Consider the following 24,804-nt stretch of genomic DNA (forward strand, 5'->3'; position numbering starts at 1 on the left):
GATTTTTTTTTTAGTTTGGAAAGCAAAATGTGCATGCAGGCAAGAGAACCCAGTCAGAAAATACTAACAGGTTTTTGAAACGACTGGCAATTAACTTTGTAAACTAATTTGCGAATAATTTTTTGATCGGGAAAATTGTGATTATTTTAAATGCCCCTGCATGCTGCTAGATTTGTTAGGTTTTAATCAATAGGTTTTGAAGTGGTGTTGAGTTTGGCTTATTTTGAGCTGAATGTATCATGCAATGTGAAGATTTGAAAAACAAGATAATTGTGTTCTGAGGCCAAATGTTTGATCACTGCATGTTGTGTTCATTAAATGATACATTATTTTATGTGGTCAATGACTTTTCATACATGAAAGCTATGCTTGTGGGGCTGTGGAGCATTTAGCAATGTCTAGTGTGCATGTGAGAAGTTTGAGGCAGGGAACAGTTCTCTGTATTCGTCAGGTAGAAGTTGTATGATGACACCTGTTAGCAGGATACCATTGTTTATCTGATATATATTGTTATATGGGCATCATTTGTGACAGTTATTGCTGAATTGCTCATATATATAAGATTTTGGTATATAAGTACACAACTTTTAATAAGAGATTAAAGCTTCAGTGTGTTGCATTAGTGTTCATTTTCAGGATAAAAAGTTTTTGACTTATAATTATTTTTGTATAGATCAACAGACCAGTTACTAAAGATAGTAGTAATTTTAGGGCTTAAAATCAAATGACAGTTCAGGAAGTTGTTTGAGGTAAATTCAGCGGAAGCAGAAATTGATGAACTCGATATTATGTCCTTGAATCAGAGATTGTATAAGGAGGAGGACTATATATCTATTTTATACCAAGGAATTCGTGGCTTTATAATATAATTAATTAATGAATGACAGATATTTTAATTCTTAGGTGATTTAGCAACACAATCACATTCCGCTTCACTTCACCTGTCACTTCAATTCCAATCTGAAACTTCCACCCCCACACGGCAGGAATTCAAATGCTCTTTAACAGGAAATACTTAAAATTGCAGAGAAAATGACTGGGGTTGATTTTTCTTTTGTTTTCCTACATTAATGCATAAAATATAATAATAATAATCAAATTCCTACTCTCTGGCAATGTCTTACTTAAGTACAGCATTTCACCAGAAAATGGGATTTGTTGTTATTGTACATGACAATTTGTAATGTTATTGTAGCCCACCAACAGTAGAATACATATACATGTGTAATGCTCTCATTCGCTACCTCGAGTGTTGTTGTTATGCCCTGTTGATGCCGTTCCTCAATGATACAGAATAGTCCCCGGTTTGTTTGTCATTTGCTCCCATTTGTGGCTGCTGTCATTGCCAGTATTTAGCCTGCAAATAAAGTCATGATTAGATTGTGGTATAATCGGGGATGGACTCATCAAGCACGAATCTGTTAAGTGGAATTCAGCATATAGGATATGTTATCTTTGTAGTTGTTGATAATGCTATTGTTTTGGTTATTCCATTAAATTGGTAAGATTTCTTGATCAATTTGTGATTATTTTTCTGCATAGAACAATAATCTTGAAATCCAACAGCATGTTTGTTATGCATTAAGCTTTTATAGCTGTTTAATGTCTAAATCTGAAATTTGATGAAACTGAGTTAAGATACCCGCTTAATTGATTTGGGACCTTTTTTTCCGACAGAGCTATAGATATCTTTATGATATTCTTACTTCTTCTAGGTCCTTGTATACAACATATACAGAGCTCATCTAAAATCAAACAATTACAGCGATTACTGTCATAAGAGGATCTTTGTATGTGTTATATGAAATGTCTTTTTATGTTTCAGAGGGTAAAAGGATCTCCCAATCCACAACCATTGATGTTTTAATGAGACAGAATTTTCAAATCTCAATCAACGATGAAGTCCATGAGTTTTCCCCACCAGATTACAGTAAGTATTTATATATCTTAAGTCTTTAACTTAAATCACTTTCAAATTTGTTAGTTGCAATGAAGGCTGATTAGTGTGTAACCTTGACATTTGTCTGTAACCTTGACATTTGTTTGTAACCTTGACATTTGTCAGTAAACTTCATATTTGTTAGTAAACTTTAAATTGTGTCTGTAACCTTGGCATTTGTCTGTTACCTTGACATTTGTCTGTAACCTTGACATTTGTCTGTAGCCTTGAAATTTGTCTTTAACCTTATTTTTCTGTAGCCTTGACATTTGTTTGTAACCTTGACATTTGTCTGTTACATTGACATGCATCTGTAACCTTGACATTTGTTTGTAACCTTGACATTTGTCTGTTACCTTGACATGTGCCTGACATTTGTCTGTAACCTTGACATTTGTCAGTTACCTTGACATTTTTCTGTGACCTTGACATTTATCTGCAGAGTCACATGATGTGTATATAGTTGTCATCAATTGTGGCGCTTGTTTGTAAACCTTTAGCATTGTTTATACACTAATCAATTGTAATACTGACATTTGTTTGTCAATAAAAATGGACACTTGTCTTTAACTAAAACAAATTCTCAGTTGTAATGTTTAGCAGTAAGCTGACATTGGCAGTCCTGATATTCCATCTTCTCTGTGTATTGGGCAGTAACTATCATCACTTTCACAGACTGCCCTATTTTCACATCTCAACTAAGCATGCTTGGTAGGGCATCTGAAGGATATGGACATCATTAACAAGTTTATAGCTTCAGAAACATTTAAGATATTCAGGTAGTCATATCATTTTGGTCATCACTCAGAAAGCTCATTTTTCATTAAATCTTATGTATTCATCTTAATTATTTTCCTGATAATAAATATTTTGTGGGCTATTATCATGGGGGAGGCTAGGGGTAATATGGACTTTGATGAATTCCTCTTCAGTTATACTTCAGCAGACCATCACCAAAGAACCCCAACATTCTTAGGTGTGATAAATCCATTATGTTGATAGAGTAATTCAGTATTTGTATACTGCTGCGATTCCTGCTATAAGTATTTACTTGGTTTGAGCTGTATGTGTGTGTACACTTGTGAAGACCAGTAGATTGTAAGTGTGCACAGTAGCTGCTGTATGTATACACCTCTAATTATTGCTATCACACCTGTTTCCAATAAGTGACGGATGATGTCAACCAGTAGACTGGTCTTCATAGGTGATCTGCTTGTAGTTATTAGGTAATGTCATTCTTAGTCTGTACATGGGTTGTCTCCCTTGTAACTTTCCTAAGTAGTTATTGGGTAATGTCATTCTTAGTCTGTACATGGGTTGTCTCCCTTGTAACTTTCATAAGTAGTTATTAGGTAATGTCATTCTTAGTCTGTACATAAGTTGTCTCCCTTGTAACTTTCTTTAGTAGTTATAAGGTAATGTCATTCTTAGTCTGTACATGGGTTGTCTCCCTTGTAACTTTCTTTAGTAGTTATAAGGTAATGTCATTCTTAGTCTGTACATGGGTTGTCTCCCTTGTAACTTTCTTTAGTAGTTATAAGGTAATGTCATTCTTAGTCTGTACATGGGTTGTCTCCCTTGTAACTTTCATAAGTAGTTATAAGGTAATGTCATTCTTAGTCTGTACATAGGTTGTCTCCCCTGTGACTTTCAAAAGAAATATTTCTAGAAAATAAGTTAAAGGCTAAAAGAAAAAAATATGTATACTTGTTTTGGATAAACCTTGATGAAAAAAATGGCAAAAATTCTGTTGCAAGATAAAAATGAAATTTATTATTATTTGAAACAGTTATCAGCTGTGGACTATTTCAAACCAGGAACTGCTTTTTTTTGTTTGGTTCATTCCAAATGTGAACCCTATGATATGTGTTTTACTTATTATATGGGAGGAGGCCGGGGAAAAAAGGTTTATTTTTGTTTGTTTCATGTTAGTACTAACAACCATTTGTCTGGTTTCAGCAAATCAAGATAATGTTTAGGATGGCCTAACAGGACCACTTATATAAGTATGAAGGAGTATATAGTAGCCACTTACTGTAGTGAACATTTATTAGTAATACACAGTGTATTACAATCTTAGGTTCACAGGATAGGACTGGAGGATAAATCAGATTTTGGACCCTATATATTTAGACATAAATTAACAGTAAGGCTTCATCATAATTCATAACTTTAAAAATCTGTTCATTTCAAGAGAATGAGAAGATTAAAATGTTTATTTTTAAGGTTTCAGTATACATGAAAAAGGTCTATAAATTTACTTTCCTATGCTAGAAAATTCAAACACCTAGCTGGATTCAACTTAATCTCGGAAATGGAAATTTCAAAAAGTTGTCAACCTTGAAATTTATCCCTTTTTAGACTGTAATTACTGAACCACTTAAATTGTTTGATAAAATTTGTATCTGAGATGGGAATTTTAGATAGGAATAATATGAAAAATTAATGTACACTGCTTCATACCACACATTGATACAAAAGGCAGAGATGAAAATGATCAGCTGATTGGCTGATTTCGGCCTTTTTGAGAATATCAGTGTAATGTAAACTTGTAATATTTCCCATTGAAAAGATTGAGTAATCTAATGTTCAGCCTTTTTGCCCTTAGTCCATTTTCATCTCTGAAAAGGTCAAGGTCACAACCATAAGGTCACTATATAACAGTGTTTTGCCTGCAGAGATTTAGTTTAATCATTATGGTAAGATCATCATTCTTGTTTTGTAAAGGTCCATGAAGTCATTGTCCGTTTAAAGCATGGGGTCACATGTCTGATCACTTCAAATTACTCATCTAAAATACTCTTTTAAACATCTGAACATTTTCTATTTAATCTTTGTCATTGTGAGTAATTGGGCGAGATGTTGTATCCCAAACCACCCCAACACATCGTTGTTAGCATTCTTCTCAAATTCATTGTCACTGTGGCATATGAGGGTTTAAGAGGGCACACTTATCCTGTAATTGTAATTGACTAAATTTGAATCATTCAATATTATGTGTCTCAGTATAATATGACTTTGCTGTGGTATTATAGATATAATAAGATATCCGAAGTAGACTTAGTTATAGGATGCTCTATATACTTACTGTAGGTATTTGTGGGCATGCAGTGACAAGGTTCATGAACCCTTACACAGATACTAGAGTGTGTTGGGTATCATGCATGTCAGTTTCAAATTGAATTCTCAGTGGGAGTAAAACTCACCTTTTCATAAGTTCAGCAATCTCATTAACTCCTAACATGGAAAATAACAATATTTTCAATGGAGTAAACTCATGAATTTGTTCGTCTAAAAATCTGGACTTATTTGATATCTAAATAAAAGGAATATGGCCATCGTAATCAACACCTAAATGAGTTTACCTGCATATAAGCCGCTGCTCATGAATAAGGCCCCTTCATCTTTGCAAAATCATCAATTTTTAGCCCAGCATCATCAAATGGTGGGCTATTCAAATCGCCTTCGTCCATGGTACGGCTGTCTATAAATGCCTGACAGATGACTATTTTGAATTTTGACAGGTTCCCCTGTTGTTGTGCATTTTGAATTTTGAGACTGATTGGAAACAAAATGACTGAAAAGTGTCTGTTTTGAATTTTGACAGCTTAAAGTTTGAGGATAGATATGGTATATAACACACATTACCTGGTAACTATGTAATCGTAAGAGATTTGAGAGAAATGTTCAATACCAAAAGAATTTCTTTCTCAAATCACAAAAAAAGCACTTTTGTTCACACTAGTTGAATGTGTGTCGGTGTTGTACATAGCATTCCTCCACAGATCAACTCCACAGTTTGTCACGCCTAAGTTACACCACAACGATTGTGTTTGTCCCTTGTTCATGCCAGTCTTACTCTACCATTGTGCACGAACGTATCCTGTACCAGAGGGGGGCCTAATGTCTTGTATTGCATTATTGATGAGCACTCTAAGACTGGAACAGAATGTCATTTATATGCAAATATATTTATAGAACAGGAATGCTCAATCTGCATTCTTTCACAGACAAGATGGCTTCTGTATGGATTATAGTATATATATATGGTATAACAGGCGGGTACAAGCAGGTGAGAAAAATACATCCATATTGAAAACAAATTAAAAGTAGTCAAAAGTCTAGTTATCTATTCAACCATACTTATTGAGTTATTCAATTCTTTCCATTTCTCAACTGGTAAATATTTTGTAATGAAATTATGAAGAAATGATTTGAGTCTTACCTGGAGTGATGTGACCAAAGATCAAGGTCATTCAGGGTCAAAAGTCTAGGTTAGTTTTCGCATTCCTGACTTGTAAAATACATAATAATACATAATGAAGCAGAGTTGAATGGAATCAAGAGTTGCGTGACCAAAGGTCATGGATGTCACCAGGTCAAAGGTCAAGGTCATTATTTTGAAATAGGCTGAGCTCTAACAATGTTTAATTTTGTTCAGCTTGTGTTGTCTGCATGGACTTTTTAATGTTATTTGATATCAGAACCAGTAATTCCTCTATTGAAAACCAAAACTCCTATCTGAATGGACATCTTCCATTAGATTCCATTAACCTCATCAATTTGAGACTTGCGCTTTCTTTACCATCTCCTTTCAGAACAGTTTCAAAGCTACCACCATATATAGCTAATCATGTAACCAAAATCTCATTGGAAACCTCTTTTCCCAAGATTTGTTTACATTGCAATCTTGTGGGAACTTGTGTCCTGGCGATGGTGGCCATTTTCAAAACTGTTGAAAATGGGATTGCAAATATTGTTGGTGGATATATAAAATATGTATGTTAGCTGATGAAAACATTCCTTTTAGTTGATGTGTACCTTTTGTGTGTCAGGATAAAGGAAATTGGGTGAAATGTTGTCAAAAGGCTGACCTGAGTGTGGATTGAAAATGTTACTTTTCTGTATTGGTCTGGTTCTAATTTTAACTTATTACAAGTCAGTTTTAAAAAGGCAATATTTACATCGGTACCCTTCAGATTAGTCAATTGGAACTGTTGTGATGCTTTTGGGATAAGCTGTAATGTGGTAGAAAGACGTCACTGTAGTTGAAGACCTGTTGTACAACAGTAGATAAAGCTCTAATGGATGTCTGTAATGCAGTATAATTCCTTCCTGTAGGTTTCATTTTAAATACAAATTGAAAAAAAAATCACTCAGGCTAGATACCATGGCAACTAGAAAAAAGGTTTCAAGAATATATGATTTGTGCCAAGAACATGCTTAATTAGCAAAAAAGTATACATTTGTGTATCATTTTTTAACAAAGTAGATTTGTCTGCCTTTTGTATCAAATCTCAGTCATTTGAATCCTTTAAAATAACCAATGTTTAGGTGTTTGGATTAAGCATTAAGTTGAACAATCTAATTGCTGAAGCAATCATTGGTGCAATTTCTGTTTCAGCTGTTATCTATAGCTTGTTTATACAGGCACAGGAGACCTTTTGTAATGTTGTACAGTAGATGATCTGTATTGTTTAGAATTTCTAGTCACCAATGTGATGGCCTTATTGAATTGGCTGAAGAAGTTACTCTCTATCAATGAGAAATAAAGTGTCTGTATGTGTCAGACAAGATCATATCAACAACATTGATTTTGAGGCCCAAAGTTTTTGGCTGTAAGATCCGGGGGTTACAAGATATTGATGTTTTATTCAGTTTCCAGGAGAAAGCTATATGTATAGAAGCTAGATCAGAATTGATATCTGGAGTTTTGAAAGTAAAATTTTGTAAAATTGGTGTCCTTTGGGAAAGAAAATCCTAGCTCCAACAGATATTTTTGTCTGAATAGTCTGCCATTCAAAATATAAAAAAAAAGATAGATTACTGAATATGAAAATTTTTAGTTGATTTTGATATATACAATGTACATTGAAATTTTTAAAGTGGTATATCATCTCCATTGGAAGAAAATACTTGAAAATGAAATTTTAACAGTAACTACAAACTTTGTATCTGACATCAGGATATTCAAACTGTATTCATTTAAAATGTTTTTACTTTATTTTGAAAATTGTTTAAGTTTTAATGATGATTAATTTATCAGTGATAAACAGTTAAAGGATAACTGTGAGGCTGATAATTAAAGCATTAAACAGAATCTGAACAGCTAAGGCAGAACCTTGAGAAAGATGGCAGGTGGATGGTGTAGGTCGGGAGTATAATGTTTATTCTTTAAAGCTAATGTAAGTGTAAAATGTATACTCATTAAACGCCAAATTCTTTTTATAAACAGTGAAATAGGTTTAAGATATAACAACACATGGGCCTATAAAATCTATAGATGTAATTATGTTTATATGTTTAAAACACTGTTTATATCAGTTGATAATTGTGAAGAATTCTACACAGAAAAGTTAAATGATACCACTTGAGGTTAAGGACGAGTCTGTGCAGTGTTTTGCATGTGAGCAGTAGCATATGCATTCTTGTAGTACCTGGTGCCCAATGGTAATGCTATTGTTCTGCACTGATTTTGGTATTTGCAACCACGGTTTCGGACAATTTATTTTTGTAATTAAGGTAAAAGTAGGACCTATATGGAGTTGTAATGTTATTTGTTTCACACTCATTTAGGTATTTAAAAAGTTATGGTTTGGACAATTTTAATTTTGGTAATTAAGGGAAGCTTTTAGTTTTATGATATATTTGTTGAAAATATTAACACCTGAAAATATACTTTTTAACAGTAACTTTTACAGTTATAGTCGCTGTAACAACAATATCCCCAGCCTGGCAGACCCATTGTCTCCTCTAGTTATCCAGCTACACTAAATTTTATCTCCTAATTGATACTAACCAAATCTGAAAAAAAAAAAAAAATCAGGATTTTAAACAGCTACAGAGTAGGTTAACTCATACCAGCATGCATCTTCTGCCTACAAAACGTCCTGGTGTTTCTCACCCTCAATGCCAGTATTTAAAAACATGTTATCGGTAGAAGTTAATACAATGGAAATTGATGTAGTTTGCCTGGGGTATCTGCTGTGACATGCATTTCACGTCATGTACATGTAGCAGTATCACGTAGAGATAAAACAGTAGGTGAACAGAAGGACTGCCAGCATTTGTAAATCTTTTAAAAGAATCTTGTTGTAGTAATTATCTTATCACCTGATAATGCTGGCAGTAAAGGAATGACACCAGTGTTTGTGAAAACTAATACTTTATCATTTAAAATCTACTTTAATTCTATTTGAATTCTTCAGTCATTCTTCATGAAATCTGTTATTTCTCTGATTGAAATCAATATTGTTATTTTGTATGAAATCTATAATTTGGTCTTTCATCATTCTGTATGAAATCTTTTTTTTTTATTTTGTATGAAGTCTGTTATTCTGAATAAAATTTTCTATCATTCTTTACCCTTACTGCTCTGGGTGGCATGCAACAGGCCTCCTATAAGTTGTTCAGTGAGGTAGCCACCAGCTACTACAAGGATACCCTGACTCAAAATGACCCTAGCTGTTCTCAGGGCAGTAAACCCAGCAAACAAGCAAATAATCTATCATTCTCTATGAAATCTAGTATTATGTATGAAATGTTCTATGACTGTATGAAATCCAACATCATTCTGTATGAAGTCTATTATCAATCTGTATCAAGTACATTGTCATTCTGTATGAAATCTTGTCATTCTGTATGAAATCTATTGTAATTCTGTATGAAATCTATTGTCATTCTGTATGAAATCTATTGTCATACTGTAAGAAATCTATTGTCATACTGTAAGAAATCTATTGTCATACTGTAAGAAATCTATTGTCATTCTCTATGAAATCTATTGTCATTCTGTATGAAATCTATTGTCATTCTGTATGAAATCTATTATCATTCTGTATGAAATCTACTACCATTCTGTATTAAATCTATAATCACTCTGAATGAAATCAATTATCATTCTGTATGAAACCTAATGTCATTCTGTATGAAATCTATTGTCATTTTGGTTAATTTGTTCTTCATTCCACTTCAACCTTTTTTGTTGTTTATGTATAAAGAGGACTGAAGAAACCAGTGACGTCAGTTAAAGAGAGACAAGCATGTTGTTTAAACAGAATAAAAGATAGTAATGAAATGTAAATTCAACAAATTAAATTAAATTCATTAAACAAGAAATTCAACAAATTAAATTAGATTCATTAAACAAGACCATGAATTGATGTTGCCCTGATTAAATAGGACCATGAAATAGTGTTTAATTGTTCCTAAATTAAACAATACAATGAATTGTGTATTACTTCCAAATTAAGTAAGCAAAAAAAATTCTGTCAAATGATTCCTTGAATTGGTATTGTACCCAAGTTAGTTTTGTACTTTGTACTAAATGTGGTCGTCCAGCACTGACCATTCTCTATCATTTAGCTGCCTCTGTCACTCTCAATTTGTCTGTATGCTTAACAAATTTGTCTGTCTTCCATCAATGAGACAATCAATAGACTAGTCTGGTCAGGAGGTGGTTTGACTCTAATGGAGTTACTGGTAGAGATACCATCATGTATTCCAACCTTGTTTTTGTGTAGGTAGGTATAATACTAAAACTAATATGACTGATCGTAATGGAGTTTTCCATAATCATATACAATGAGACATTATATTAGCCTTTGGTGATCTGTAAACTGAAGTTTTCCTCTGTCTGATAATCTCTGTACTATGATCTGTAAACTGAAGTTTTCCTCTCTGTCTGATGATCTCTATACTAAGATCTGTAAACTGAAGTTTTCCTCTGTCTGATAAACCAGAAAGGGGGCCGCGGTGGCCGAGTGGTTAAGGTGTCCAGACACTTTATCACTAGCCCTCCACCTCTGGGTTGCGAGTTCGAAACCTACGTGGGGCAGTTGCCAGGTACTGACTGTAGGCCGGTGGTTTTTCTCCGAGTACTCCGGCTTTCCTCTACCTCCAAAACCTGGCACGTCCTTAAATAACCCTGGCTGTTAATAGGACGTTAAACAAAAACAAACCAAAAAACCAAACTGTCAGATAATCTCTGTACTTTTGCTGTAAAAGTTCTCTATCTCTATGGGTCGGTAGTCTAACTCAGTAAAAGTTCTCTATCTCTATAGGCCGGTAGTCTAGCTCAGTAAAAGTTTTCTATCTCTATAGATCGGTAGTCTAGCTCAGTAAAAGTTTTCTATCTCTATAGATCGGTAGTCTAGCTCAGTAAAAGTTTTCTATCTCTATGGGTCAGTAGTCTTGCTCAGTAAAACTTTTCTATCTCTATGGGTCGGTAGTCTAGCTCAGTAAAAGTTTTCTATCTCTATGGGTTGGTAGTCTAACTCAGTAAAAGTTTTCCATCTCTATGGCTCGGTAGTCTAGCTCAGTAAAAGTTTTCTATCTCTATGGGTTGGTAATCAAACTCAGTAAAAGTTTTCTATCTCTATGGGTCGGTAGTCTAACTCAGTAAAAGTTTTCTATCTCTATGGGTTGGTAGTCTAACTCAGTAAAAGTTTTCTATCTCTATGGGTCGGTAGTCTAACTCAGTAAAAGTTTTCTATCTCTATGGGTTGGTAGTCAAACTCAGTAAAAGTTTTCTATCCCTATGGGTCGGTAGTCTAGCTCAGTAAAAGTTTTCTATCTCTATGGGTTGGTAATCAAACTCAGTAAAAGTTTTCTATCTCTATGGGTCGGTAGTCTAACTCAGTAAAAGTTTTCTATCTCTATGGGTTGGTAGTCAAACTCAGTAAAAGTTTTCTATCTCTATGGGTTGGTAGTCTAACTCAGTAAAAGTTTTCTATCTCTATGGGTCGGTAGTCTAACTCAGTAAAAGTTTTCTATCTATATGGGTTGGTAGTCAAACTCAGTAAAAGTTTTCTATCTCTATGGGTCGGTAGTCTAACTCAGTAAAAGTTTTCTATCTCTATGGGTTGGTAATCAAACTCAGTAAAAGTTTTCTATCTCTATGGGCCGGTAGTCTAACTCAGACTGCTAGAGTAAAGATGAATTTACAGTGTTCTGTGCATTAAAGGGTTAGATTTAATAGAATGGTATTTTCAATTTTGGAGTGATTGTTTGATCATACTAAGTGTTTTTGTAGCAGAGATTTGTATGTACATGTATTTGTCTGAGTATAGATGGCTGTATGTTGTTTGTGAGTGTAGGGATTGATGGATTTATAGGTGATATGTTAGGTATTATTTTGTAAAATAGTATATCTTGATTGAATCCTTCATGTTTGGTGATTGGGCCGTTGTATTTGGTGCATTGTGTGTGTTTGAGACATACTGTGCTGCTCTGCGCTGCACTTGTAACGTGGGTCCCATACAGAAGAGCTGTATTCCAGTTTTGGTCTGACTAGTGCTTTGTATGCATGTTCTTTAATGTGGGGACTTGGCCAGAAACTCTGTAACAGTATAAGTCTTAACATTAGAAGTCGTAACAGTATAAGTCTTAACAGTATAAGTCTTGTCTTTACAGTATAAGTCTTTACAGTATAAGTCTTTACAGTATAAGTCTTAACAGTATAAGTCTTAACAGTATAAGTCGTAGCAGTATAAGTCTTTACAGTATAAGTCTTGTCTTTACAGTATAAGTCTTTACAGTATAAGTCTTTACAGTATAAGTCTTAACAGTATAAGTCTTTACAGTATAAGTCTTTACAGTATAAGTCTTAACAGTATGAGTCTGAACAGTATAAGTCTGAACAGTAGAAGTCTTAACAGTATAAGTCTTTACAGTAGAAGTCTTAACAGTATAAGTCTTAACAGTATAAGTCTTAACAGTATAAGTCTTAACAGTATAAGTCTTTACAGTATAAGTCTTAACAGTATAAGTCTTTACAGTATAAGTCTTAACAGTATAAGTCTTTACAGTATAAGTCTTTACAGTATAAGTCTTTACAGTATAAGTCTTAACAGTAGAAGTCTTTACAGTATAAGTCTTTACAGTATAAGTCGTAACATTATAAGTCTTAACAGTATAAGTCTTTACAGTATAAGTCTTTACAGTATAAGTCTTAACAGTAGAAGTCTTGAACTGTTACTGTTGTATGTCATTGTATGTTTTAAGAAGTTAAAGCAGCTACATTGTATAACTGTAAAAATTACAGTTGGAAAATATTAACGAACATAAAATTTAAAAAAAAAAAAATAATAATAACAAAAATAAGACTTGACCTTAATTACAAAAACTGAGAGTGTCCAACGTGTTTTCAAAATACCTAAATCGGTACAAAACAATAACTATGCATTTATTATCGCTTGTAAGCAGAACGATGTGGGGACTTCAAATTGTCACTCCCACCTATGTGACTACAATCGGCTTTGTCCATCTAGCATTCTTTACAAACATCAACCCATCAGGTAAACAGTGTTTTAAATCTCGTAATCTCAGTTAATCTATTGCAATCACCTTTTGTCTGGTGGCGTCTGTCGTGCGTTGTAAACAATTTATATTTTCAACTTCTTCCCAGTTACCAACAGACGCAGAGACCTGATATTGGGTCTGTAGCGTGCTGGGATGAAGGCTAGGGCTATCAAGTTTATTCAAATGGATGACTTTGACCTTTATTCAAGGTCACAGGGGTCAGATATGCTAAAATCTTTAAAAGACTTGTCTTCTTGATAACCAAAATTAAAGGCCCAGAGACCTCATATTAGGTTTGTAGCATTCATGGGTAAAGGGCTATAATGATTGTTCAAATGAATGACCTTACCTTCATTCAAGGTCCCATGGGTCAAATATGCTAAAATATATCAAAACTCAGGTGACCGTTCAGGCCCATGGGCCTCTTGTTTATGGTATAGGCTCATGAATCACTGTATCTTAAACCCATTTCACTGTTTAAAAGAAGAAATCACCATTTAATGACTATGAAATCTACAGTTATAGTTGCTTTAATCCTGCTGGGCCCCTAGCTTCCAGGGTCCGACTGGTTTTCGCCATGTCCTTAATTTGTGGAGGTGACATTAGAGACTTGCAGCAGTTAAGTCCTATATGCTCCAGCATGTAGGTCTTAGGAGGTGACTTTATGTGGGGCCCTGGCAGACTTAGGGAATTTCTATTGTGTCCTATATATTAAAGAGGCCAAAATAGATTTCTGTCCTCATTAAAACAAACCAGATTATTATCTTATCCTTGCCTTTCCTGTTGTTTCTATCGCTCCTGTCTGCGTTCTTTTATTTTTGATATGTCTCGCTGACACCCATCCTGATGTGATCTATATAGGTGAGGACTTTTGAATAACGAGTCTAGAATAAACTTTACAAATGTATCTTATATCTATGGAGAGATCTTTTTTTACATAATATTTGCTACAAACATTTAACTAGTAAAAATAGCTATAGCCGTACATGCTATTAGATAAATACTCATTTACCTTAGCTTGCCAAAAATATTGATGATGAAATTAACTCAATGAAATGAAGAATTTCATTTTCAAAATGTCAAAGGCTTATCTGTAGTACAAGACAGTGGAGACTGATGTGATTGGGTATTGTTACTGTGTGTTGTCCCAAACTCTCTGCCGACTTTCCGTATCGTGCGTCTTCATTTTCTCCACTGCAGACTCCTTCATTGTTATAAGACGGCCCACAGGAACTCTGTTCGCTGCCAACATTGCAAGACTTAACTCTTATCTTTTTTGGATGAAATTCAATTGTTGTAAAATTGATCAGAGAATTTAGCCTGCAATCGATCACACAAACTTCAAACCCATTGTTATAGCAGAGTAAACCTTGACATGGGGAGCCCCGGCTGTGTGTGTAGTCAGATAGACGTGGCTTATGGAGTCATTAGGGGGAGATGCTGGCACACACTGACACAGACCAAGATATTTCCGTTTCATACACAGGGACAAATGAAAATCTCAGAACTATTGAGTTTTTATTCAAGATATGTTTTGTCTTCTTTCATAGGATATTCATCAATTCTCCGTTTCTGTCAGTCTTTGACAGTTTTGCTTTTATTTTGCATTATAAGTATAATTGAAGTTAGGGCTCTTTGCCTCTCTGGATTGTTAAAGATTTTCATTCATAAAGTTGATCGAAGCCAGGCATAAAACAAGTATTCCTGTCTGTTTTTAAATTGTACACAATATCCAGTGAAATGTTATCAAATGTAAGATACAGACTTTAACCATATATACACCCTGCATTGACAACTTGACAGTTTTTTATGCCCCTGCAATGAAATGGGGTGGAATATATTGTTACCCTTGTCCCGTCCTGTACCGTCCTGTTCCAATGTAACTAGCTAATCTCAGGAACTGCTGATGCGATCCTTACTAAACTGTGTTTCGGGGTGTCAAGTAGAAGCAGGGATATTCATGTCTAACATTTTCTAGATTTGCTTTTAATATGGATATCTATATTACGGTAATACTCATTTTATTGTGAGCATCTCACCAGATATTTAATTGATTTATATTCAAGTATATATAACAGAGCTGTTGTTGACCTCTACTCATGGAATAGTCATACTAGAGTTCGGGGAGGAAATGGGTCATATACTAGTATGACTACATGTTTAGCCTGTACAGTGAAACTTTACCAACCACTGACTTTAACAAAATCCTTTATCATGCGACCATATTCATCGGAACAACAACATACTCCAATGTCAATGCCAACACTGACTATACCGACACACTGTCATATCCGACACATTGATTATTCCCATACAATGTTGATAAAGTCAGATTTCACAGTATCACTGAATATCTACAATCGACATCTACCAACATTCCTATCAAACTCCATCATCAAAGGACATTTTATTTAATATACTGGTTTTAAATGAGGTTGTTCCTCTGTCTGTCTGATATGACTGGAACAATGGCTTTGTCGGGTCATTTTCAAATAATCATTACGGACATCTGTTGACTAAAATAACCAGCATAATTACTAAAGGCTGGGTCAGTAATGAAATTTATACAAAATAAAAATAAAATTGACCTTTTGACCTATAGTCATGAAGTGTAGAGCAGATATATGTTGGTAGATTGGAGTAAGTCGGCCAGTTTGTATCCAGGTGAAAAGAGAGGAAATAGTCACTCATGAGGACAAATTCAGTACTACTGTATATATATTATATTTATAATACAGAGCAACCCGCTTATTTGCATAGCCCTTTTTCCATGACAAAATATGCAAATAACCGGAGTATTCGTATAGGCGGAGTTGGGTTTTGGCCCATCTTATACACGTGTAGATCGTCAGGTCGGTACTCAAAATGGGCGCTATATGATTGTTTACGTTATTTGCATTAAAAATATATTTCTAAAAAAACATTATTTAAAATATAAGAGTAAATACGAAATACATGGGTTGTTATTCTTTGTAAATGTACAAACAAAAATATTTGCATACACTTCATTGTTTACTAAAGTTACTCGTCACTCTGGGTCCGATATCGGTCATACACGCGTGGGTTGGCACTACAATGTCATCGTTTCAATTAAGCCTAACATTCATTATCGTCTCGAGATGCGTTGTGTTCCTGCTATGAGTATATTAGTTGTTTGATCATAGATGATGAACTGCTGAAGCAATAGACTGTCTTAAATGACCGTGACATGTGTATTGTTGTTTGGGTTCGTTTTGGAAAATGGCGCACACACAAAAAGAGTTGTCGTTCATTACACATATGCCCCCACAATGCAACGCGCCTAGTAAACAATCATGGCGATCGCAATCTGCCTCAGCGAGTGTTCAAGTGCACAAAACACAGGTTTGGATCGATGCTATAATAAATAAACAAATCTCATCAAAAGATGAGGCATGTTAATATTTTATTCAGTAATTCTTCTGCACAATGCTACTGATATGGTCTGGATAATAACTAAATGTCGATATCGATACATCGAACGTAACCTGTAATGACAAAGTGTGAACCAATGATTAGATAACGTTGTACATCGTGTCGAATCAATATGTAAGTTAAAAAAACATTTCATAAAACTTTTATTACGGGAAAATCACAAAAATACCCTAAAATCAATTAAAATTTTTCGATTTTTTGGAATTTTTATATGCATATAAGCGGGAGTCGGTGTTTTAGTCGATGCAAATACACGGGATTGAAATACAAAGATAAAGAAGAAAAAAATTTGGGACCTGAGAATTTTATGCAAATAAGCGGGATATTCAAATAACCGATATGCAAATAAGTGGGCTCCTCTGTATATGTCAAGTAGTAATAACGACAGTACAGACAAGTAAATTGTCGAATTTTCGAGGCAATCTGCCCCTTTATCAAGACACAGGTAAATTTCATACGATCACATATAGACATAGAATATGGAACAGTTACACAAATATAGTAGGTATAAACAACAATAAATATCGTAATGTTGTAAAAACGATCAACCCTCGGCCGGTACTTAATTCGACGAGGGCCTACTATGATTAATTAGGAAACATCTTAGGTGTTGTACAGATGGTAAAAGTAAAAGAATAAATAAATAGATAAATAAATAAATAATATAACTTAAAGGTTTAACAAAATAACATTGCGGGTTGATTCGATGTGATGGCAGCGCGTGCTATGTCATGAATGTTTTTGTTATTGTTTTTTACGCGATATGTACATTTCGTCAGGGTGTCAAGCGGCAGTGGGGGCATTTATGTCTTACAGACATCTTCTAGTTTTTAGCTCACCTTCCCTGAAATTATTGACATGAATAAACGTAGCCTACTCTGATATCTGAATAAAGGTATAAAATGGTAATCAGCATAGTATATATCTGCAGAAATGACCTAGATCAACTTCAAAGTTGCTGTAGAGCCAAGTGAGCGATACAGGCCCATTGGGCCCCTTGCATATTTATGAAGTAAATTTGAAGTACGAAATGTACTGTCATTTATTATTGAAATATTACTATTGCGTGATTGAATGTAGAGATTTACATTTATTAGGAACGATATTGTAAAATATGAGAACATACATTGTGTATTGCTTGTAGAAAGCTGTTGTGGAGGATATGGTTTGATAATCAAACCTGTCGCTAAGTGTACAGGATATCAGTGTGTTTGAACCAATAGTTTGAAGTAGATAGATTAAAAATTAATTAAAAAGGAAGACTTTTTATTTATCGCAAAAGATAATAGGTATTATATAGGAATTACGGTACAGATCCAAGTTTCAGGAAGCCGGTAAGTGGCTTTCCTTGTAAGCAGCCCATTGACAGAAAGGTCAGTGGGTAAGTGTGGGGGATGGACATTAAGATATTCACAGCCACTAGTAAAGAAATATGATACTGGCCAAATTGATGTCTACAATCACTTCGGGATTCAACTTAATGAATGAATCATTATAGATTTAAAGACAAATTCTTGTCTGCTAAACCCTGCAGTATAAAATGAACTGCGGCATCACCGCAGATTAGTTCAGCATTGTAAAGTAACATCTTTTTAAATGTGTAAAATAAAACATTGGTTCATAGCTGTCAATGCATGTATGTTATGGTCATATTGAAAATGGACAATGAGATAAAGGGAAATAACTTCACAATTTATATGAAATGTGACAATTTTATATGATTTGTGTAGATACTCTGTCTATACATTCTTATGTAGAAAATTTCATAGGGATATCATACCATTATTACTATTCTACAGAATACAAGTAATATTGTAATATATAATAATATAATATTATAATATTTAATATGCGTATATATATATATCATCTACAACGAAGTATAACCAGAGAGTTCTAATTGTTATTTAATTTAACAAATAGACAACTCCAACCTGTTTATCATAATAATATATAAAATTTATAAAGCACACTGTGTAATTTATAAAATTACTCTAATGTGCTTCGCATTTCATTATATAATGATAATAATAATATATTATTGTTTTTGCAATAAAACTTTGCCTCATCAGTTGTGGAAATACACACAAAATTATATGAAAAGTAAGAATACATTTCAGAACACACAGTGTCTTAGCATCTGATCATGAGTCGTTATCACATAAACTTTCTAAAATTGTGTTGGAATGTCAGATAACAAACGATGTATTTATCTGCGGTGTCTATGTATAACCTAATGTAAGTAGATTGTATCCTGGTTTGACATTTACTCAATACTTAAGAATGCGGTAAAAATGTTTTTCCTCACTTTAAGGAAGATTTAGCTTTTTACAAGGGATGGTAGGCATACTTCCTTTTAATAATTGGATATCTGTGCATTAAACATGTGCAAATTGGCCTCGACTTTTGTAAGGCTGGACAAAATTTTATGCTTAGACAGCAGTTTATAAATATATAATATTAGATACAAAAAGAATAAATAACTGTATGTTACGGTACATAATTTACAGGGGTTACATGCAGTTCATTTTCTTTATGAAGATGGTCTTTATAATAGCAATGTATTCTTTATGTGTGATGTGTGTGGGGGGGGGGGGGGGGGGGGCTTTAAATCTCATGCTGTGATTAGCATTAGCAGTGGTGTTACGAGATTCCCTACAACTGATGTTGTATAAATATAAATGTTTCTGGCTGTCATTCTAGTAGTCTTAGAAATACAAACCAGGCTGTTTAGATATATTTGTATGGGTTTTACATAGCAGGCCTCTCTGTATCACTTAAAAGGTATCCCAGTCTATTCTGAAAGTTCCAGATGTGACAAGAGAAAATTGTGTGTGTTTCCTTTGTTTATAGAATCTTTTGATGTCCTGAGCAACTTAACAACCAAATTGTGTGAGGAAATCTTTTTTCATTTAACGAACATGAATTCCCAGTAATTTAGATAAATTAACAAATTCGTCCTAATAAAATCAAATATGGATGTACATGTATTAAAAAAAAAAACAACTGATATCTATTTGCCGATAGAAAAGAACACAAAAATGTTTTGAAAACTTCCAGTATTTTGATACTGAATTCAGTTTTTTGGAAATATTTCCCTCTCATATTTCAAACTATTTACCTGCAAAAACAGCTTTTTTCAGTATTTTGAAATTCCAATATTTTCATCTGTGAAAAGTTTAAAGCAGAATGAAAAAATAGAAAAGCATCATTTTTTATAATTTATGTATAAATATATGTAAGTATTAAATGCTTGCTATGAACTATTGTGATACATGGAGAGAAATCAGATAGCCATAGCCTAAACTGCTGAATCTGTTGTTGAATTGAGCAATAAAATTTGTGGAATATGTTAGATTCCAATTTTCAAATATCAACCAGCACTCCTATGGAAGTGTCAGAAGCCAACATTGAATGGTAGAGCAAGCAAGCAAGCAAGCAAGCAAGCAAGCAAGCAAGCATTCTCAGTCACATATAACATAAAAGGAAATAATGTCTACAGACTTTTGACTGACATACCAAATTATATTATAAACATTCGCTCTGGTACAGGCTACAGAGTACTCTTCGAGGGTGAATCTATCACTTAATCTTCTTCAATCCAATTCAATTATACATGAGCATAGCCTGATCAAACACGAGAATGTAACAACCAGTACATAGGGCAAGTGTCACATTATTGAACTAAAAGAAAAATTATCGCCAAATATTTCCCCAAGCTCATTCCATCAATCGTTTGATTGTGTGAAGCAAGCTGCAATTTATCCTGTTGAAATGGATATTTTGTTTTGTAATAATTTACAATGATTCTTTTTTATGTGTTAACAGAAGCGCTACCAAGTGAACATGTAGCAGAATTGTCGGACATGAAGTCTTTGATCTCCGACTTGTACTGTAGACTGCACATAGACCAGTACCAGGTAGAGAAAGAGAAACTATTACTACAACAACTGGAGGGCCTCAAAGTGGAGTTAGCTCCCCTGGAACAGGTAACTTATTGGCCAATGGAAATATTAACTTATTGTCAATAGAAAAGGTAACTTATTATCACTAGAAAAGGTAACTTATTACCACTAGAAAAGATAACTTATTGTCACTCGAAAGGGTAACTTATTGTCAATAGAAAAGATAACTTATTGTCACTAGAAAAGATAACTTATTGTCACTTGAAAGGGTACCTTATTGTCAATAGAAAAGGTAACTTATTGTCACTAGAAAAGGTAACTTTTTTTTCACTAGAAAAGGTAACTTATTGTCACTAGAAAAAAATAACTAATTGCCACTAGAAGAGGTCATTTATTGCCACTAGAAAATGTAACTTATTGCCACAAAAAAGGTAGCTTATTGCCACTAAAAAAGGTAACTTATTGCCACTTGAAAAGGTAACTTTTTGCCACTAAAAACAGTAAATTATTGCCACTAGAAGAGGTCATTTATTGTCACAGGAAAAGGTAATTTCACATCTCAGTAACCAGTCACTTACCATGACTATTAAAGGTATTTAAAATAAAAATGGAACTGAAGTTCCTTGGAGCATAACCTGAATCAAAATAAATAACAGTAGATAAAAGGTATAAATACATAATGTAAAACAAAATAAGAAATTTATGTGGTTTTTTTCATAGAATCTTCTGTGCTAGAGATTAATTTGCATATGACAAATTTATTTTAAATAATTGTGTGGACTGATCTGGTCCCAGTATGTGTAGACTATGGAGTCCAGACAGAGTTTTACACAAGTATGTCTCTGGTATCTCTGTGTAAACTGAACATAAATGCATGATCACTGCAGATCAGGCATCTTAACTGGTTAGAGTATTAGCCTAGTGTACAACAACCAGGATATAATGACAATGCATTCTGGCTTTCCTGTTATATTTGACGTCCAACTAAATATACCCACATATAATGGCCCTAAATGATTTGTGTGTAACAGGACTGGGTGTTTGATCAGATAAGTCCTGTTTTCAAGTCCTCGTCTGAGGATTGCATGTTTGCAGCACTATTAAAAAAGCCTTGTAACAGTGCGGTTACTGATAACTTTTTAAAACAACAAACACTATGTAGCATTTTATAGATACAGGTGATCGATGTTGACAGTGTAGAAAAATGCACATCATGATGTTAGGGACGAAGTGGAGTAAAAACTTGTATATCCTATGCAATATGTCTCCCAAGATCAAATTTCAAATGGTTGTAGTCATCAATATAAAATCAATTTTGTTCTCAAAGGAATGTCCGAAGGGAGGTAACTCTGAAAACTATTATAATGGTATCGGTAAGATACAAGACAACTAGCGCAGGGCAAGCTTGTGTGCATCATCTTAATGCCCTGTGTTTATTGGTCTGTAAAGTGGCATTTGTATGAAAATTGAGGTTTTAGTATTATGAGGAATTTTGTCCTGTACTCATTAACAGTGATAGGATACTGATATTTTGCATGAGACAAACATAAATACTGAACTGTCAAATCAGAAGGTTATGAAGATGTTTTTCAAGAGAGCTCTCCTGTAGTCAAACATAACGCGAAGATTATACATCCTTTTCTATCCAAATTTTGACATTTCATGGTTGAAGTTTTAGGTTATGAAGTCTTGCATTCATGATAAACATAGGATGCCGATACACAACAGGTTATTTTACATGAAAGTTCTTTTTGGGATCAAACTTTAATACTGTGCAATGAATGTTTTGGGTTTTTTTTTTTTTTTTTTTTCTAATTTTGACATGTTTATGAACTCTGGACTAAATCCTATGTCATTAAGGTGGGAGTATGTATGGTATGCTCTTTTCACAAACATACTTTAATTTTTTCATAATTTCCTTGTCAGGTTCGAAAAGAGCTAGAGGTGAAGGCCAGCAAACGTACTGTGAACCTGGCATGGGTAGGGCTCGGTCTGATGGGCGTCCAGTTTGGAGTACTGGCACGACTAACATGGTGGGACTATTCCTGGGATATCATGGAGCCTGTTACCTACTTCATCACATACGGCACCACCATCGCCATGTACGCCTACTTCGTCATCACTAAAGAGGTAAGTTGTCATCGTCATGTACGCCTACTTCGTCATCACTAAAGAGATAAGTTGTCATCGCCATGTATGCCTACTTCGTCATCACTAAAGAGGTCAGTTGTCATCACCATGTACGTATACTTCATCATCACTAAAGAGGTAATTTGCCCTCGCCATGTATGCCTACTTCGTCATCACTAAAGAGGTAAGTTGTCATCACCATGTACGTATACTTCATCATCACTAAAGAGGTAATTTGCCCTCGCCATGTATGCCTACTTCGTCATCACTAAAGAGGTAAGTTGTCATCGTCATGTACGCCTACTTCGTCATCACTAAAGAGGTAAGTTGTCATCGCCATGTATGCCTACTTCGTCATCACTAAAGAGGTAAGTTGTCATCACCATGTACGTATACTTTATCATCACTAAAGAGGTAAGTTGTCATCGTCATGTACGCCTACTCCGTCATCACTAAAGAGGTAAGTTGTCATCACCATGTATGCCTACTTCGTCATCACTAAAGAGGTAAGTTGTCATCGTCATGTACGCCTACTTCGTCATCACTAAAGAGGTAAGTTGTCATCACCATGTACGTATACTTCATCATCACTAAAGAGGTAAGTTGTCATCACCATGTACGTATACTTCATCATCACTAAAGAGGTAAGTTGTCATCGCCATGTATGCCTACTTCGTCATCACTAAAGAGGTCAGTTGTCATCACCATGTACGTATACTTCGTCATCACTAAAGAGGTCAGTTGTCATCGTCATGTACGCCTACTTCGTCATCACTAAAGAGGTAAGTTGTCATCACCATGTACGTATACTTCATCATCACTAAAGAGGTAAGTTGTCATCACCATGTACGTATACTTCATCATCACTAAAGAGGTAAGTTGTCATCGCCATGTATGCCTACTTCGTCATCACTAAAGAGGTAAGTTGTCATCACCATGTACGTATACTTCGTCATCACTAAAGAGGTAAGTTGTCATCACCATGTACGTATACTTCATCATCACTAAAGAGGTAAGTTGTCATCACCATGTACGTATACTTCATCATCACTAAAGAGGTAAGTTGTCATCGCCATGTATGCCTACTTCGTCATCACTAAAGAGGTCAGTTGTCATCACCATGTACGTATACTTCATCATCACTAAAGAGGTAAGTTGTCATCGTCATGTACGCCTACTTCGTCATCACTAAAGAGGTAAGTTGTCATCACCATGTACGTATACTTCATCATCACTAAAGAGGTAAGTTGTCATCGTCATGTACGCCTACTTCGTCATCACTAAAGAGGTAAGTTTTCATCACCATGTACGTAAGGTCAGGGTACCCAAATTGTGACAGTACCCAGAATGTGACACTTTTCAATAAAATGGTTCTAATTGTCGCGAGAAAGAATTCCGCAAAAATAAACGTCTGTGACGTCATTTACGGTGTTGTTGACGTTATTTTTCCAATGGCATCCAGCTGCTGACTCACCTGGTATCCTGGTTAGCTGCTTTCAAAATGGGTAAGTAAGGTGACGTTTTGGCTTCCTATACATAACCGTCCCTGCGACAGTACGTTTTCAACATAAAAAACATTACCGATACCATTGAAAATTGATAAGGAAAGAAAATCGAATCCATAAAATCAAATTTCACTCAGGTTTAAATTGAGAGAAGACTAACAACAGCTGTTACGAGTCTTATTACCGCAGCTAGACCAACCAAACATTCTTCCGCCATCTTTCATAAGTTGACTGCATAGTGATCTAATGCGCATGACAGAAATGGGTGCATTCGTTTACAAAAGCAGGTGCCCTCCTAACTAATTCCGGAAACAAGTCCGTTCTGTATCAAAAGAAATAAAATTTTAAATAAAAACGTCGCTGCAGACCATTACCAAAACAATACTCCGAATCTTCTGATTTATAATTATACATATTTTAATATTAAATTGTGTATTCTTTTAGAGAAACCAGGGACATATATAGACATATCTTATTGTACGTCCCTGGAGAAACCCACAATTCTGATTCAATTTTTAATACGTTTTTCTGGTATGTATAATGAATATCAAATTTTAATGACATTAAATAA

The 24,804-nt window shown here is 34.5% G+C and overlaps 1 protein-coding gene across 1 annotated transcript in view; it reads left to right on the forward strand.

Annotated features, from left to right (window-relative positions):
- The window catches only part of LOC117336382 (calcium uniporter protein, mitochondrial-like), an 83,721-nt gene that overhangs the window by 45,538 nt on the left and 13,379 nt on the right, over window positions 1–24,804 (forward strand). Inside the window, exons 4-6 of the mRNA XM_033896890.1 lie at window positions 1,826–1,930; window positions 20,522–20,682; window positions 22,525–22,728. Of these exons, the coding sequence (XP_033752781.1) occupies window positions 1,826–1,930; window positions 20,522–20,682; window positions 22,525–22,728 (470 nt within the window). The remainder of the gene's footprint in view (window positions 1–1,825; window positions 1,931–20,521; window positions 20,683–22,524; window positions 22,729–24,804) is intronic.

The sequence above is a fragment of the Pecten maximus genome, chromosome 1, assembly GCF_902652985.1.
Source record: "Pecten maximus chromosome 1, xPecMax1.1, whole genome shotgun sequence".
NCBI lineage: Eukaryota > Metazoa > Mollusca > Bivalvia > Pectinida > Pectinidae > Pecten > Pecten maximus.